The sequence below is a fragment of the Pangasianodon hypophthalmus genome, chromosome 1 (assembly GCF_027358585.1).
Source record: "Pangasianodon hypophthalmus isolate fPanHyp1 chromosome 1, fPanHyp1.pri, whole genome shotgun sequence".
Lineage (NCBI taxonomy): Eukaryota > Metazoa > Chordata > Actinopteri > Siluriformes > Pangasiidae > Pangasianodon > Pangasianodon hypophthalmus.
The window spans coordinates 30,901,178-30,918,674 of NC_069710.1; the positions used below are offsets into that span (position 1 = coordinate 30,901,178).

At 38.1% G+C, this 17,497-nt stretch overlaps 1 protein-coding gene across 1 annotated transcript; it reads left to right on the forward strand.

The window, feature by feature from the left end:
• The first annotated feature begins 2,361 nt into the window (after positions 1 to 2,361).
• nell3 (NELL (neural EGFL like) family member 3) lies at positions 2,362 to 15,046 on the forward strand. The gene is made up of 5 exons (XM_026944705.3): positions 2,362 to 2,558; positions 5,365 to 5,987; positions 8,359 to 8,906; positions 9,171 to 9,237; positions 11,005 to 15,046. Exons 2-5 carry the CDS (start codon positions 5,369 to 5,371, stop codon positions 12,534 to 12,536), a joined length of 2,766 nt encoding a protein of 921 aa, XP_026800506.3. The 5' UTR covers positions 2,362 to 2,558; positions 5,365 to 5,368; the 3' UTR covers positions 12,537 to 15,046.
• The last annotated feature ends 2,451 nt before the right edge of the window (positions 15,047 to 17,497 follow it).

The window sequence follows — 17,497 nt, forward strand, 5'->3', positions numbered from 1 at the left end:
AAATAACACCAGGTGTTTTTTTAACAGCCCTGGAGCAGACCTGGCTTACTTCATGGCTCTGAAAAACAGGACATGCTCAGTTTTAAGTGACCCCAGACAGCCATATGCTGAGGTGTGAGAGACGTGCTGAGGCCCGAGTGAAGGCTAGGCCTATCTTTTAAAACCATTAGTGTTACTTTATCCTTTGTGATGTATCCTGAGGTCTGCACCTCACGACAGCTCAGTGACTGCACCAGCAAAAACACCAGCGTTCAGCCTAATCAGAGTCTCGGTGAGTGTGAGTGAGACTCCGTGATTTATAGCCGAGTTAGTGAGTGTGAATGGACTATTGATTATCCAGGAATGCAACAGCACCCTCTGCTGAAAAGAATCAATATTTCAAAAATAAAAACCACACTGGATATGAAGAAGAAATTGTTTCTAATTCCTGTGTTAAACCAAACTGAGCTCCTGGTTTAAGTAAAAAAAAAAAAAAAAAGGTAAAAAAAAATGCAATAATAATAATAATAATAATAAGCTATTTTTTCATTAATTCAGGTTTGAAATAAACTAAACTAAGAAATTAGTGTTACTAATTTCTGTGTTAAACCTGCCCAAGCTTATGTTTTCAAAAAAAAAAAAAAAAAAATTACAAAACAAATAAATGAAATACATAAATAAAATAAAATAAATTAATGAAAAGAATATGTAAATAAAACAACACTGTATATGAAGACAGTTGTTAAGCATTTTTCTGCCATTAAATCAGGTTCACAGTAAAATAAAAATAAATCAAAATAAAATAAAAATAATCATTATGTAAATAAAACCACAAATTAAGAAACAGGTACAGCAGGGTCAAGTATCTCTAAGGTGAAGAGGGACGCTGCTTTAATCGGCTTGATTTGATAATTATAAGGGTTTAACTTGAGAAAATTTACTTTTGTATATTTTAGGTCCTCTTAACTCACTTGCTATACAAAGGCATAAGATAAAAATAAAGCTTATCCAAATTCACTTATGGATTATGTTGTTAAAGCAAATGCATCACTCAGAACTTTTCAGTGGTTCAGTTTCTGTGAGTAGAACATTCAGAAAGTCGTGACCTTGTGGGTGACCTCGAATAAAAACAGTAATTATCCCTGAGATTTGTGTCTCTGTCAGTCAACTCCGGACTCGAGCACGGAAGTGTTCCTTTTTCTCTGAACTCTGACAAATAAACCCTGACCTGTTCGGCCTGGGCTCGCTGAGTGTGACAGCTCGGGGGGAAAAGACAGCAGCTGTCCAAACACCAACACCACCAACACCACCACCGAGAGACACAAGAGCCTAGAGCCAACTCTCTTCATTTCTTATTAACCATCATCCAAATAGTCATGAGGAAGAGGAAAAAGTCATGAGAAAAAGTTTTAAAATGATGTTGTAAAAGAAAAACACTTAAAATCTAGTCCATCCAAATGACATTAAATTAAATAAAATAAAAACAAAATATAATAGTCTCACAGATGCAAATTTGAAAGAAATCACAAAATCAATTTACACAAAAATCATATATATATATATATATATATATATATATATATATAACAACAAAAATTAATGTTAGGGTTGAAGTGAAAATAAAGCAAATAAAGCAAAATGAATTTATTTATTTATTGCTAAAGTTTTTATATGTATTTTATGAATAATAATAGGAAATTAGTTGTGGTTCAGGTCATATTTTAATTTGTAAAGACTGTTTATTCATATTGTCACATTTAAAGACAACAAGCATCAGCCAAAGTGCTGTACAATAGCTTAATAATACAATAAAAAGGCATGAGAAGACAAAACTATAGATGAAAAGACAGGATAAAACCTTTTTTTATTTTTTTTTATTATTATTAAAAGTGTTTTAATAATATTATTATTATATTATCAGGTATTTTATATTCCCCATTGTGTTTTATGGGTTTTATATTGGAATCCATAAATATTAAAAAAATATATAATAGTCATTAAAAAAATTAAGCCCTGTTAAGTGTAAGGCCTGTCTCAAATAACTAGCATGTGTTTTACCCTCTGTGTCTAAAAGCAGGAAGTCTCGGTCTCTCTTTATGTCTAAATTGGAGGATAAATGGGACCTGAATGGGGGACTTGAAGGAGGGGTGGATGTTTGGCACAAGTCCCGGACCAAATGTCTCTTATTTTCTTCGTCTGGATTTTGCGTCTAGTATGAGAGCCTCCTGTCTGTAACCCAATCCACTCTGATGCTCTAATGCACTGCGTGTTAAAGTGGCTTAGAGAGAAAGAAAAAGAAAAGAGAAGTGCTGAAAAGAAAACATAAAAAGCAACAAGAAAAGAAATGAAGCACACGAGCAGAGGAGGAGGAGGAAAGGGAGGGAGGGGGAAGTGAGGGGTTAAGTCCTGCCTGAGGAAACCTGATGCTGATGGAGAGAGAGAGAGAGAGAGAAAGAGAGAGAGAGAGAGAGGGAGTTTGGGGTTTGGGGCAGAGGGACAGACAGAGAGACACGGCGCCTCTGGAGAGATGCTGAGTGCACGCTGACATTACCAACACAGAGCTGAAGATCAGACAGCAGGTAAACACTGCCACTTAACATACTCAACACTAAATACCCTCCTACTGGCTATAAAAGTGCCCTAGGTGGGGTATTAAATAGTGGCTTTCATCCTCATTTTAGTGCACTGCATGTCAAATAGAGAGCCGTTACTCAGGGTGAGAGAAAGAATTTAGGAAAGACGGGTTTTTTTGTCCGAATGTAACACTAATTTCTTAAAATATTGGTTTATGGAGTTTATCTACTGACAGAAAAGTGTTAATGAATGTTAATGTGAAAGCTGACTCTAATTCAGTTTACACCTAAAGCTCTGTGTTTACTCTTACAGCATTACATTAATACCTATAGTGTTGTGTTTATTCTTACAGTGTTGAATTAACACCTAAAAAACACCTGATGAGTACAAGTGCTGTGTTGCACCAGTTTTACAGTGCTGATGTAAAGCATAAAGTGTTAACTCGTACAGTATCGGATAACTAAGAGTGACTAACACCACATACGTGTAAACTGTGTTAATGCTGTGTTAATGCTTACACTTCTGAATTAACACCTAAAGTGCTGTGTTAATGCTTACACTTCTGAATTAACACCTAAAGTGCTGTATTAATGCTTACACTTCTGAATTAACACCTAAAGTGCTGTATTAATGCTTACACTTCTGAATTAACACCTAAAGTGCTGTGTTAATGCTTACACTTCTGAATTAACACCTAAAGTGCTGTGTTAATGCTTACACTTCTGAATTAACCCCTAAAGTGCTGTGTTAATGCTTACACTTCTGAATTAACACCTAAAGTGCTGTGTTAATGCTTACACTTCTGAATTAACACCTAAAGTGCTGTATTAATGCTTACACTTCTGAATTAACACCTAAAGTGCTGTGTTAATGCTTACACTTCTGAATTAACACCTAAAGTGCTGTATTAATGTTTACACTTCTGAATTAACCCCTAAAGTGCTGTGTTAATGCTTACACTTCTGAATTAACACCTAAAGTGCTGTGTTAATGCTTACACTTCTGAATTAACACCTAAAGCGCTGTGTTAATGCTTACACTTCTGAATTAACACCTAAAGGGCTGAGTTAATGCTTACACTTCTGAATTAACCCCTAAAGTGCTGTGTTAATGCTTACACTTCTCCTCGAGTGTTGTTTTAACACCTAAAGTGCTGTATTAACACTTGTGTATTTGCTTATGGTTTTATGTAGTGATAAACGTGTGTTAATGAATGCTAATTTGAAAGCTGAACCTAATTCAGTTGACTCACACAGTTAACTCTTACAGTGTTTATACATAAAGGTCTGTGTTAATTCTTACAGAGTTACAATAATACCTAGGGTGATGTGTTAAGTTTTACAATGTTGAATTAACATCTTAAAAACACCCGACGAATTAAACTTTAACCATATTACACTAACACGTAAAGTGTTGTGTTATTACTTACAGCTCTGAATTAACCCCTCGAGTGTTGTTTAATCCTTACAGCTCTAAATTAACTAACATGCCACGTTAATGCTTGCAGTTCTGTCTACGGTGTTTATCTTGAAGGAAAAGTGTTCAAAAAATGTTAATGTGAAAGCTGAACCTAATTCAGTTAACTCAGTGTTTACACCTAAACTCTTACAGAGCTACAGTAATACCTAAGATGATATATTAAGTCTTACGGTGTTGAATTAACGCCTAAATCATAGAATAACTAAGAGTGAAGAATACCACCTAAATTTCTGTGTTAATTCTTATAAAGATACTTAATACCTAAAGTGCAGTGTTATGTCTTACAGTGTTGGACTGACACTGAAAGTGTTCTGTTAATTCTCAGGGTTAAATTGACACCTAAAGTGACGTGTGAAGTTGTACAGAGTTAAATTAATACCTAAAGTGTTGTATTAAACCTTACAGTGCCAAAAAGTGCTGCAGGAAACCTTGTAGTGTTAAATTAACATCTGGAACATTGTTGCAAATCTTCTAGTGTTGCAATAACACCTGAACTTTTGTGTTAACTCTTATTGTATTGAATCAACATCTAAAGTTAACAATACAATGTTGGATTAACACAAAGTGTTGTGATAACACTTATTATAATGCTGTTTTAAGACTAAGTGTTAAGGCAACATCGTAACACTGTCAAAGTGCCCTGTTAACTCCTACACTGCTAAATTAACACAAAAACAGTTGTGTTAACTCCTTGAAGTAACACTGAGATTGTTGTATTAACTCTTATACTGCCTAATAAACACCTAAATTTTGTGGTAATGTTTAATTATAATGGTAACTTCTGTTAACACTACGTATCACATAACACTGTAACTCTGTTAAAGTGCCATAGTAACTCCTACAGTGTTGACTTAACACCTAAAGTGTTACCATCTACAGTGTTAAATGAACTTACAATGACTAATTAACAGTTTTCACTGGTAAGTTGGACTTATAAACACTGCATGAGTTAATGTAACACTGTAGGAGATAATGTAACACTGTAGGACTTAGTTTAATGGTGTATGAGTTAATGTAATGCTGCATGAGTTAATGTAATATGAGTTAGTGTAACACTGTAAGAAATAATGTTACAGTGTATAAGTTAATGTAACACAGTAGCACTTAATGTAATGCAGTAGGAGTTAATGTAACACTGTAAGAGATAGTGCAATGCCGTATGAGTTTATATAACACTGTAGAGGTTAGTGTAACACTGTAGGAGTTAATGTAACACTGTAAGAGTTAATATAACACTGTAAGAGTTAATATAACACTGTAGGAGTTAATGTAACACTGTATTTCTATCTGAATGAGCTTGATCAGTTGTGTGTTAATGTTTATCGCTTTCAGGTAGATGAATGAATTCAAGATGACGCCAGTGAGAATCATGCTGTTCCTGTGGTGTCTCCTCGGGATGTGTGTGTCAGCAGGGAGTGTGTCAGAGCCGTGTAAAGGTTCTCGCTGCTTGGAGTTGGGGGAGTCTAGACCATGTTCAGGGTCACACTGTGGCTCGGGCAGATCATCCAGACCAACACGTCAACACAACCCAATAACACACAGCAGATCTGCACCAACCCACCAACATGGAGTCTCACACCTTTCTTCACCCGACATGCTGGAGTCACACACAGCTTCTCATTCTCACACTCACACAAGGGAAAGGATGCGGATTGCCGAGGTTGCAGGTCACACGTGCACTGGAGCAGATTGCATTACCAAAAGACCACCGCAGGCCATTAACGATACACGAGAGTGCAGGGGACTGGAGTGTAGACTGCCTTTAAGAATCAGGACCAAGCCCAGAGTGAGGCCGTGCCCTCCAGAAGGCTGTGGACCTGGCTCAGACGACGCTCCCGTGCACGTTCCGGACAGAGCTGCTCAGTTTCTGGGGGAATTTCCGGATATCGGATATCCTTCATCGGAACTTGGAGGCGCACCGCTGGGAGTGCAGCTTACATGTGACATCAAACCAGGTGGAGTGAATCAGTGGATCCAGCTGTTCTGTCGTTGTTTGGGTTTTATTTTAAACCTAATCTGCCCTCCTCTCGAGCTAAGCTGATTAAGCAATGCACCTTTTCCCTTTACTTCTACCAGTGCATGCTTTATTTGATCATTTTAGATGCACGACTGAAACACAATTACTTTTCCGCATAGCCATTCACATCTGTTCAGCTGCACTTGGAAGCCTTGTGGAACTGCAGCAGAGGGAAAATCTCTGGCAGTCGACCGCCTAGAATAGTTTTCTGCTTTGATGTCTTTCCACGCTAGTTTCCTAGCCTCAAATTGCAGCCTTGACAGGAAGAGAGAAGAATAGCAGTAAGGTTGAACATTTTTGAGTCATTAGATAGTCCACATATAAGAGATTGCCATCTCTTCACACACACACACACACACACACACACAAATAAAATAGTGCAAAAAAAAGAACTAAAAAATTGTACCCACAAATTACTAGCATCGCTTCTCTTTGGATGACTTGAGGTCAGAACTTACTTTGAGCTTTTACAAGTTGTCTATTTTAGGCTTTTCTGTCCATCAGTTACAGTTAAAGTGATAGACACCAGACTGAATTGCAGTGATGTGCTGTTTTGGAAATCATGCTAAAGTCAGCCAACATTCTGTACACTCATGCACATTGCTAACAAGAAAATCATGGCATGCATTAAAACATTAAATCTCTGCAATATTGAAATATTTACCATTAGCTAGAATCTGACGTGCTGCCTAGCTGATTATAGTAGCTACTGGAATCTATGCTAGTTTAATCTGCACTACCAAAAAGAAAGCTAACTTAGTTGAATATAGAGAGTTAACATTAGCAAATTAGCAAAACTTACTTCAATTTTCCAAATTAGAATGAGTTCAAGCCTTCTAGGGAGGTAAAGAAGACACCTTATTTTATAATAGTCTTTGTTTACTCCAGCATACTGAAACATTTTACTGAGGTAGGGCTAGGGCGCTCATCCTCAAGTTCAACACTGAAGTCTGGTGGATTATCCAGGTGTAAATGCGCAGGGACAGCCATTGGTTGGATGAGAGAAGAAGGGACCTTTTGTGATTTGTAAGATCTTTGAAGGTCTAAATAAAAATTTAAAAAGTACGTTTTTTCCCTTTGAAATGTAATTAAGTAAGAGTACAACTATTCAATTTCAATAATAATCAAAGTAAAGTCCACCAAAATAATACTTAATTACAATTACAAATGAAATATAATTACTCAAGTATTGTCTAACCCTGTTCAAAATATTCACACCTTTGTTTTCTTTTGGTTTATAGACCAAGGGTTGCAAATTCACGGGTCAAAAATCATAAATGGTATGGCTAAACCATAATTATTGGCTCCACTGCTCAGATTGTCATGATATCTGTGAATCGATTGGGGGTGAATGGTGTCACAGGGACTTCTCAGGAAACTATGAGGTCTGTAACGTTGTCTCTTTTCATTTTCTGGAGGTGAATTGGCGTCTTTGAGGTCCACCACATGAAGGAACAGCATCCGTAATGCTGTCTATCTTTTCTGAGACTTTTATCTATGCTCTAAAGTGAGACTTGACTGGATGCTGTATGTCATTGTTTCTCAAAGTGAGTCTGTGAAGCACAGCCAGAGGGTCTGTGATTTTTTTGTTTTGTTTTGTTTTATTTAGTTACAGTGGTGGAAATCACAACTCACCATTGGTGACAAAATAATAATAATAGACAAAAGGCTGCCAAAGGCCATTAATGATACTCAAAAGTACAAGGGATTGGAGTACCGGCTATCTTTAATGATCATAACATGCAGTACTTTGGCGAGCTATTATTGAGTTCTTCTTGTTATTATCCTGTTGGACTGTTCTTTTGAATTAAAATGAGTTTAATCCAAAACTTTTTCACTGTGTACTGCGTCAGCTATATATAGTTGAAATGACAATAAAAGCCTCTTGACTTGACTTGACTTGAAACTCAGAGAAAAGATGTCGGCCTATAAATTACGTTAACTTTGACCTAATGTGATGGAAATTCATGAATGAATAGCACTATGACTCCAATAAACATCCAAAATATTATTTTACACACTTAGGTAATGAGCCTAATATTTGATTAGTTCGATTATGATCATAAAATAAATCTGTTCTGAAAAGATTGGTGAAATTTATTTTACACCTGCGAAAAGTTTGAGAACCTCTGCTGTATGTAGTCTGTGTTGTGTCTCAGGAGAAAATGAGCGTCTGTGGTGCCGTCTGCTCTTTCTCCTCTGGTTTAAATGCCCTCTGATGTTCAGTGATCTCCAGTGTGTCCCTGAGAGAAAAACATTGAGCCTGGAATGTACCAACCTGTGTCAGATATGCTGTTTTCTTTTCCCAGGAGAGAATGAGGTTCCATCGGAGGATGCCCTTGTCCTGCACCTGCAGCTCTCCAAAGGCCAGGAGAAGCTGGTGGAGGCTCTGCGGGCTCAGCAGTTAGTGATCCGTGACCTACAGCAGCGTCTGGAGGAGCAGCAGGGAGCACTCCTGGCCCAGCAGCGTGAGATCCTGGAGCAGCAGCGGCGCATGTACGAGCAGATGGACGTGGTGAAGGCGCAGTACGGCATGCTGTCCGAGACCGTCAAGCAGGTGTCCTTCCAGGGCCTGCAGGGGGAGCTGCAGAGTTATTTGGAAAGCCAGTTGGCAGGCGTGCAGAGCCAAGCTCGCAGCCACCTGCAGAAGTCGTATGCCATTCATAAAACGGATGCCAAGATGATGGACGTGACTGGGCACACAGATCACGCTCAGCTCGGCTGTCGCAGCGCATGTGGCCCTGAAGAGTACTGCAATTTTCAAATGCAGCCACCGCAGTGCCAACAGTGCACCATGTGTCCACCTGGGTTCTTCCTGGTGTCCCAGTGTTCACCCAATGCTGACAGGATTTGCCAGGTATCACACACAAACCTGAATATGAACATAATCTAGAGTCTGTTTATGATCCATACGTACAATGGTATCAAACTCATAATAAAGTATACAAATTATATCTTATTTAAAAAAAGTTCTCCTCTTGATCTGACAGGTTTAATAAAATATCTGTGGTTCTTCAGATTCTGTAAACAGAAAAAAAAACTGGCCAACGAACATCGAACCAATCATAACCAAAGAGGCACCTGTCTATATATGTATATAAACATATTTATTTTTATACAGGACAGAGATGAATGCCTAGAAATCCCAACCGTGTGTGGAGAGAGAGTGAAATGCCTCAATACACCAGGTATATAAATCCAGAACGGAGCACGATGTTTCGAATCTCACCACTAAAATGCTAATGAATGCAAATTACTTGATGAGCTCATGACCTCATTTAAATTGCACTAATTAGCAATATGATCTCTGTTGCATTATGCTATATGTCCACTTGCAAATAATGGTTCTGACTTAAATTACAAATTTATGCAAATGAGCACAGCCGCTATATTCAGGTGAGGGTACAATGCTGTGTAAAATGACTGCCAACAAAACTGAGCAGGAAGACATTTAAATTTAAATTGCTTTCATTATACGGCTGTTGGTTTTAATAGTATTATTTTCTATATACTACCTAAACATAACAATTCAATTCATTTCAGTTAAATTGTATTCGTATATCATTAATCATCAAAAATCATCAAAAATCCTGAGAAGGCATAGAGAGGAAACCTGCAGAGAAACCAAACTCAGGAACCAAACTCAGAAGCCTAACCCAGGAACCCTGGGCGTGAGGAGGGAATGCTCCTTGGATGTGATGCAAGTCAATCACCGGCACACACTCATTTACAAACTTATTTTTGTAATGGGGGCAATTTACCTTAGCAGTCCACCTACTGGCATGTTCTTGGGAGGCGGGAGGAAACCGGAGAACTGGGAGAATGTGAGAAATTCCACACAAACAGTAGCTCGAGCTCAAGTTCAAATCAGGGACCCTGAAGCTGTGAGATGTCAACAATGCCTGCCTTACCACCCTACCACCTGTAACACCATGACATTACCATATTTAAATGATATGGCACTAGCTAGGAAATTGGGAAATGCTGGATTAGTAGCTTGGGAGTGTGATTGAGCAAGCTGGCCAGCCAAGTGTATAGCTTATTCACATTATTATTATTATTATTATGTAAAAACCAGCATCACCTGCATCTACAAATTTATCCTTGTGTCATTGTGAACCACTGACATAATATTAGTATTAAATAAAATAATAAAATAGCAAATCATTTGAAACAACTGATGGCACAAAACATGTTCACGATTGGGAACACTGGGCATTAAGTAGTGATTTGATATTGTTTATCCTGATCACCTTAATAATGACCATAAGCAAAGACATGGGAACGTCATAGAAATGGCCACAGGCAATTACAGGCCTGCCAACGTTCAAGCATTTTGTGTAGAAGCTCCACATTTTAACATCAGTGTACAGTGCTATGAGTTATCACTCAAAATAGCCTCCTTCCCCTTTTCCCCCCAATATCCACTTGAATGATGCACTGATGTGGCGTCCTCACTTTCAAGGTAAACCAGTAATGTTTTGAGTCCATTAATGTGAAATTAAATCTATCAGTGTACAGTATGTTTGGCTTAACTAACATTAGACAAAAACATAGTTAACATCAGTAAATTTTATTTCTTAGGGAGTCACCGAAATTTTGGCTACTGAAAATTTGCGACGGAATATGGTCCAAAAGTTCATGTTTGGTTTTTGGAGAAAAAAGTCTGAAAAGTTTGATTGAAAAAAAGAACAAAAACAGCAGTGAAAACATCGGCCCTGTGGAACTATTTCATGACCCCTCCCTCTTTCCGTGCTACTGCTCAGTATTCCTCTTTGGAGTTGGCAGGTCTGCAATTAGAGAGCTCCAGTGTGTCAGGATGCACCAAAATTTGCAAGTGGGCACTTAAAATATGCCTGAAATAACCATTGCTAACCATAGATTGTTATTAGCCAAATTATTATCATTTGGGGCAAACCATTCCTTTAACATATACCCTGTACTTGTGTGGACAGGTGGCTTTCGGTGCTTGGGGGTGTCTGAAAGAGAGATCTCTTCAGGCCTGTGTGGTCACGAGTACTTCTACAATCAGGAGCTACAGGAGTGCCAAGCGTGTTCAGACTGCGATGGGGAGCCCATAGCTGTTCCGTGTAGCACTGTGAGCGACGCTGTGTGTGGAGTGATCTCGGAAAACACGTTCTCTCAGTCCTGGTCTGCCTCTGTCACTTTACCCCCGGCTCGAACAAAAAGCAGCGCGGTGTTCCCAGGTCTGCAGCTGAGCGTAATGGGAAAGGACGGAAGCGACCTTCTGGTCAGCCATGACGGTTCCATCAGCCTCCATCAGCATGGTCTGCTCTGGCTGGATCACAACTTTGCCTTGAAGCACAGCTGCCGCAACTTCCTGCAGGTTGGTGTGAGGCTTAGTGGTGGCAGTGAGGAGGAAGGTCGTGACCTCAGTGGTGTACGGGTGGAGCAGCCAGAGAGGAAGCACTTCCAGGGTGTGAGTGTGAGTGCAGCGGCTGAGGTGGAGCCCAACCAGACTCTGTGGCTTCTGCTCAAGAGCCCAAACCAGCACTGTAATCAGAGCAAAGAGATGCAGCTTTACGAACTCGGATCTTCCGCGTTCAGCCTGCTGTGGCTGTCACATGACACCGGAGCTGTTGCAATGACTGCTCAGACGTCCACGGCACCTCACTACCATGGTAACTATCGGCCATCCTTCCGTGTTGCTACCGTCTCTGACCCATACGTAGTGGCATTGACTCATGACAACCGTGGAATTCGTTTCACCGAGCGAGGCATTGTCAAGTTTGTCCTGCAGCAGGCACTCTATGCCATGGGCCACACGTGTGTCCGTGAAGGCTTCTCACTAGTTGCCTACATTAATGCAAACGGGACCAACCAGGAAGTAATGCGCTCATTTAAAACCGGTGTCAACTATCGGGACACCTCCATCACCTTGTCTGCTACTACCATCGTGGACTCGGGTGATTGGTTAAACTTTGAGATCTTCACTCCCTCACAGTGCAATGTCCGGTACTTTGGAGACAGCTCTGGAATTAGCATGCTAAGTCTGCTCTGGATTCCAGCAGCCATTTCCTCATCTCTAATGGCCACCGTGTCCAGGACAGGCCTTCCATCTGGAGCTGTGAGGAACAAACCGTTGTTGTTTCAGCAGGTTGGTCCGGATGCCGAACACATCCGGCTTGCTGGCGCAGGACACCAACACCCACAGAGGAATTTTGTTTTCCAAGAAGCCGGGACAGCCAACGTGGCACTCACTGTGAAGCTCATCCACTCGTGCAATGTGGTGAAGCTGGTGCTACACCAGCAGGGCCAGGACAAGAAGAATTCGGCTCTTCTGGCGCAGCAGGTCGGGGGTCAGATGCCCGAAGGTAGCGAATGGACTAGTGTTGGTGTCAGAGCATCTTTCGAGGTCCAGAACGGCACAGCCATTTACATCACGCTGGACTGCGTACGTGGACGCATCAATCAAATCACACACGACGAAGGTGCCAACATTTCCATCCTCTGGGTGGCTGCGTGACACCAGGATTTCACCGCTTCTCATTCTTGCTCTTGTCAGGAACAGGTGCTTTCAGAAAATCATGGCCATTGTTGGCGTATGCACAGAAAAACGAGGTACACTATAGAATGAATTCCTTATCTGTGGTCGCAAGTTAGCACCATTTTTAATGAAAAAGAAATATAAATAAATAAATAAGAATAGAATAGAAAAAGAAAAAGAAAATGGTGCTTTGGTTTGGTGCTTGTGGTCTGGACAAAACTAAGCAAATTGTTGGCAGGGCTAATATTCAATAATTTTGAAATATTATATCTATAATGCAAAGGTGCTATTTAAATCAAGTTATATCCTCTGTTTATTTGTTGTTTTATGTTTCTTGCAATGTTGTTTGTTTATCGAGTTTATAGTGTCTGTGTTTATTTTGCTTAAGTTGCAAATTCTAATCAATTTCTGAACAAGTACTGATTGTTTTCCAAGTACTTCGGCTGGTTGAGCAGTGACCAATCTTTATTGAGGGAGTGAACCTTTTGATTCTGCTTAATGTTGAGATGATTGTGTGTGTGTGTGTGTGTGTGTGTAGAGGGGTATGATGTTGGCATGCATATATAAAATGCTATTCCACATTCTGATACCTTAAACATTGTACAGTCATGGGAGAATTGTTAAAGCGCATTGATATTCAAAGGATATGTTTATTTTAAAATCTTTTTATCTTAATTATGCACATATATCTTTTTCATTTTACATTTTCACTTTACGATAAAGTTTTTAATTGAAATTTATATTGGAATCCCTGTAAAGTAAATATACACAAATATTTATATAATCAAATACAAAGAATATATTTATATAGGATATGATGCATACATAACTCTTTGTTGTATCTTCCTACAGTAATTTATATGGAAATAACGTAAAGGAGAAAAAAAGCAGTACATAGAGTTGAGTGCAAAAGTTTGCACCCCCCCCAACCCCCAAGGTTTCTGAGTGGAAAAACAATTAAAATATTGTTTATCTTGATCTTGACCGACCATAGCAATGTCAACGAAACGGCCACTGGCAATTAGTAGAGAAAGCAAGTGCGTCAAGCTTCAATGGCAAATCAATCAAACAAACACACAAACAAATTTCCATGAAGTACATGAAAAAATATATACATCTCCTGTGGTTTCTGAATGAAGTAAATGAAAACATATGTGTTTTTCACTTCATCTCCCAATGAATTAGTGAATCAATGAATCAATCAGTCAATCAAATAAATACTGTAAATCAATTCCACGAGGTTAAAAATATGTGGGTGTATTCTTCAGCAAAACAATAAATTAAAGCCAAATGCAAAATTAGCAGAATAACAGAAAAAAGAAATAAGTGAAAATATTAAAACAGAGACGCTCCAAACATTGCTGAAAAGAATCAAAAGAAGAAGAAGAGGCAGCTGTAGAGGAAAAGTGAGGGCTTACAAGTGTGTACTGCGAATTGACCAGTTTTAAACTGATACAATTTTTTTTCATTATTAATATCTGTTAACATACACTATTTAAACTTCATTTGTTTCTTGCAACATTGAAGATCTGTAAAACAGAACACACTAAATGTATATAAATTGCATTAATTAGGATTACTGCTTTTGGCTTAAGGGTGTACAAACTTTTGCAACTGGTCTCTGGTTAATTCACTTTAAATCATTGTTGTGTGTTAAACAATTTATGTGTGTGTACCACTCTTATAGTAATTACAGATAACATTAAGTTTTAATATTATGATAATTTCCTGACGTTTTATCACAGTTGATATCACATGGATTATGGAATTATCACAATATTGTTTTAAATTCTTACATGTTTATATGTAGTAACTGTAGCTGGAGTGAAATGTCTGTCCATCATGTTTTTTCAAACTTTTTTCAAAATTTTTCTCATTCTCTGAAAATAATCAATGGGATTGCCTTCTCCGAGGACACACATGATGCTACGAAATAAAGAACATTAAAAGATTTTACACTGCCATCCTAACAGAACAAACCCAGAAATGCTGCCTCCTTCTGACTGAGACACAGGAGGCATGAGAGTATTTTTAAGCGTCTATGATAACAGTATTGTGCATGTTGAATATCTCAATCTATCGTGTAACCAATTTTCAGCCCATGCTTAAAAAAATTGCAATCATTCAGATGCTTGTGCTTGGAACTGTGCAGTGACTGCTAATTTATTTATTCTGCAAAAAAAAGAAAAAAAAAATCTGTGGAATGAAATGTGGTATTTTCTGGTATCTATTTTGACAGAACTTTTAAACCGTTTTAGCAGAAAAGTTGTCAGATTTTTTTTTTCCAACTGGGATCTCGTGTCTTGTAAAAACCATGAGAGATGTTCAAGTGGATTTGATTTAAATTAGATTTAAATTGCACATGATATGCACCATCTCACCCTCTAATGGTTTACAGTTTCAGCCGCATTCTTGACCCGTTGCTCAGAAAGCAAAGGACATACTGTTGGATTTTCTTTGCACAGAGTCCAATAAAAGCATTTGATAGAGTCATGTCTTGGTTAATGATCAGCAGCTGGTCCCTGAACACACTTATTGAAGTTTGAATGTGGAAGGTGAGTATACACTTCACCTTCCATTAACTTTTAGTTATTATTTAAACACCACAGACTGCAGCAGGGTTATACCTTTATTCAATCATCAAACCCGCAGAATAAAACACCACACCACAGGATGTTGAGTTGTTAATATGGAACATATTTCATATTTATGATGGAAACACTTCCTTTAAATCCTGTATTCATAGCACATGATAATGTGTTCCATACATAATACACCACACATAAGCCCTTATAATCCTCTAATCTTTATATCAATATCTACAGTACATGCATAACATATTTTAATTTATACACTAATGCTTGATTCTGATTGGTCAGAAGGTGTTGATTGATTTTCTATAACAGCAGCTCGTACAGGTTTATATTAACGCTCTCATCCTAATACATTATGGTTTCTATAGTAACAGCATATTCACAGGGATGTCACATAACTCTCCACCTAATCTAACTCAAATAAAAATGCATTTTTAATTCATTTATTATTAAACAGAGATGGTGAAGTATTCTACGAGGAGACATTTATTTAACATTTATAGAAGGAGTCTCCAATATCAGCAGTCTGACACAAAGCTGTAACTAAGTCTTTAGGTCTTTAGGATGGATGGATTTGCATTTTGTGGATTGTATATAACAAGAGAAACTGTGTTTTTTGTCTTAGTAAGAGGCCAGTGAGGAACGACTGTTTATAGATGCTATAACGTAAGTGAATAGAGGAACTAACTTGTTTGGCAGATGTATACAAATACACCAACAAAGTGAGTGTACTTGGCCAACTTCTGTCTAGCACTGGATTTTTTTTCTCTGTCTGGAAATGTGGCCTTTTGTGTTGTTGCCAGGATTTAGTGAAAAGAAAAAAAAAAAAAAAGAAAAATATAAAACACTCAGGAATCTTTAAAACTCTGGCAGATTAAATGAAACAGTTTCCTCAGTTTTTAACGTGACATTAGAAAGACCATACTCATGGCCATAACTGTTTCTTGATCATTCTAATATCTCTATTTGTTTATATTGTTTAAACGTGATTACTCCCGAGCGAGGCAGCAGTCTGGATTCGGTCAGAACGTGACTAACAGCCCTGATCATGAAGACCTAATACACCGTTTTCTGTCTGTGCTGTGAATTAAAAGCAGGTGTGAAATGCGCTCAGCTCCAGATGTTTTATATTGAAGATCAAATGAGATCAGAAAAGTAACCAGACCCAAAAAATCCACCACAGCCAGAAAGGATAGAAAAGAAAAATACACACTGTCACGGACATTCAACAGGTCTGTAGATCACACTCTTCTCTCATGATTAATGCTAATTATATCATTGCGTTTTTGAATTCTCAATTCTGATTAGTCAGAAGGTTGATTAATTTTCTGACAGTAGCGCAGCTCCAAATCACAGGTTTATATTAATGTGCTCATTCTAACACGTTGTTTTTATTGTAACAACTTGGATGATCCCCATAACCATTTTTAAAAAACATGTAATAGTTGATGTACTGAAGTTTTCTGTAAGGAGGCATTTATTTCACATTTATGGATGCAGTCTCCAATTTCTGACATCACAAAGCAGCATGTGCAGAATGACTGGTCAAACACAGTCACAAAAATTTTATCTGATTTGAAACGACATACATATGTGTTTTGAATGCAAATGGAAAAAGTCATTAGATTTCCAATTTATGTTGAAACGGTTTCTTTAACAGCTCTGTGCTGGGAATGAATTCTGTCTCACTCACTTGTACATTACTTTGGATCTGATGAATAAATGTTAAACACAAACATGAAAAAGCAACAGTTTCTGTCTGAAGCTTTGACTCTGAATGCCGACAAAGAGGCAAAAAAAAAAGATTTTTTTTCAATTAATCTTGAATTTACTTCATTAGTTGTAGATGTTTTTGATTAGATGTCAGACTTCATAATCATTTCCATCTCAACATCTTACAGATGTGTCTTCATCATGGCTTAATTTTCATGTTTAGCTTTGACAGGCTGTCAGATTTTTATATGGAAAAAGATATTTTTCATAAATGGTTGGTCCAAATATTTACATGCATTCATTTGGCAGATGTTTATTAAATAAAATCCAATCCAGGCAGTCAATAGTACAGAACATTAAAATAATACTCCGGGGGTTTTCAATCTAATTTCTATCCACTGTGTCTGTATTATACTGTACGTGTGATTACCACAGAAGAAGAAACTCATGTTTCCCTGTACCGAGAACTGAAAACCTGGAAGTCTAGGGGCAGTTATTAGAACAACTGGGTTAAAAACATTTCAGTGGAATGCTAATTCTTCTGTCAGAATAGTGTATTTGTAAATGAAGCTGTCCTTGCAAACATGGGGCTACTGTTACTTAGGGAAGAATGTGTGTGGCTCTGATGGTGCA

What these genes read in the sequence shown, in the direction of transcription:
- nell3 (XM_026944705.3), top strand. Translation starts at nt 5,369, where the DNA reads ATGAATGAATTCAAGATGACGCCAGTGAGAATCATGCTGTTCCTGTGG. An exon ending in TACATGTGACATCAAACCAG is followed by an intron (nt 5,988 to 8,358) that starts GTGGAGTGAATC and finishes TTCTTTTCCCAG; the next exon opens with GAGAGAATGAGGTTCCATCG. An exon ending in GAAATGCCTCAATACACCAG is followed by an intron (nt 9,238 to 11,004) that starts GTATATAAATCC and finishes TTGTGTGGACAG; the next exon opens with GTGGCTTTCGGTGCTTGGGG.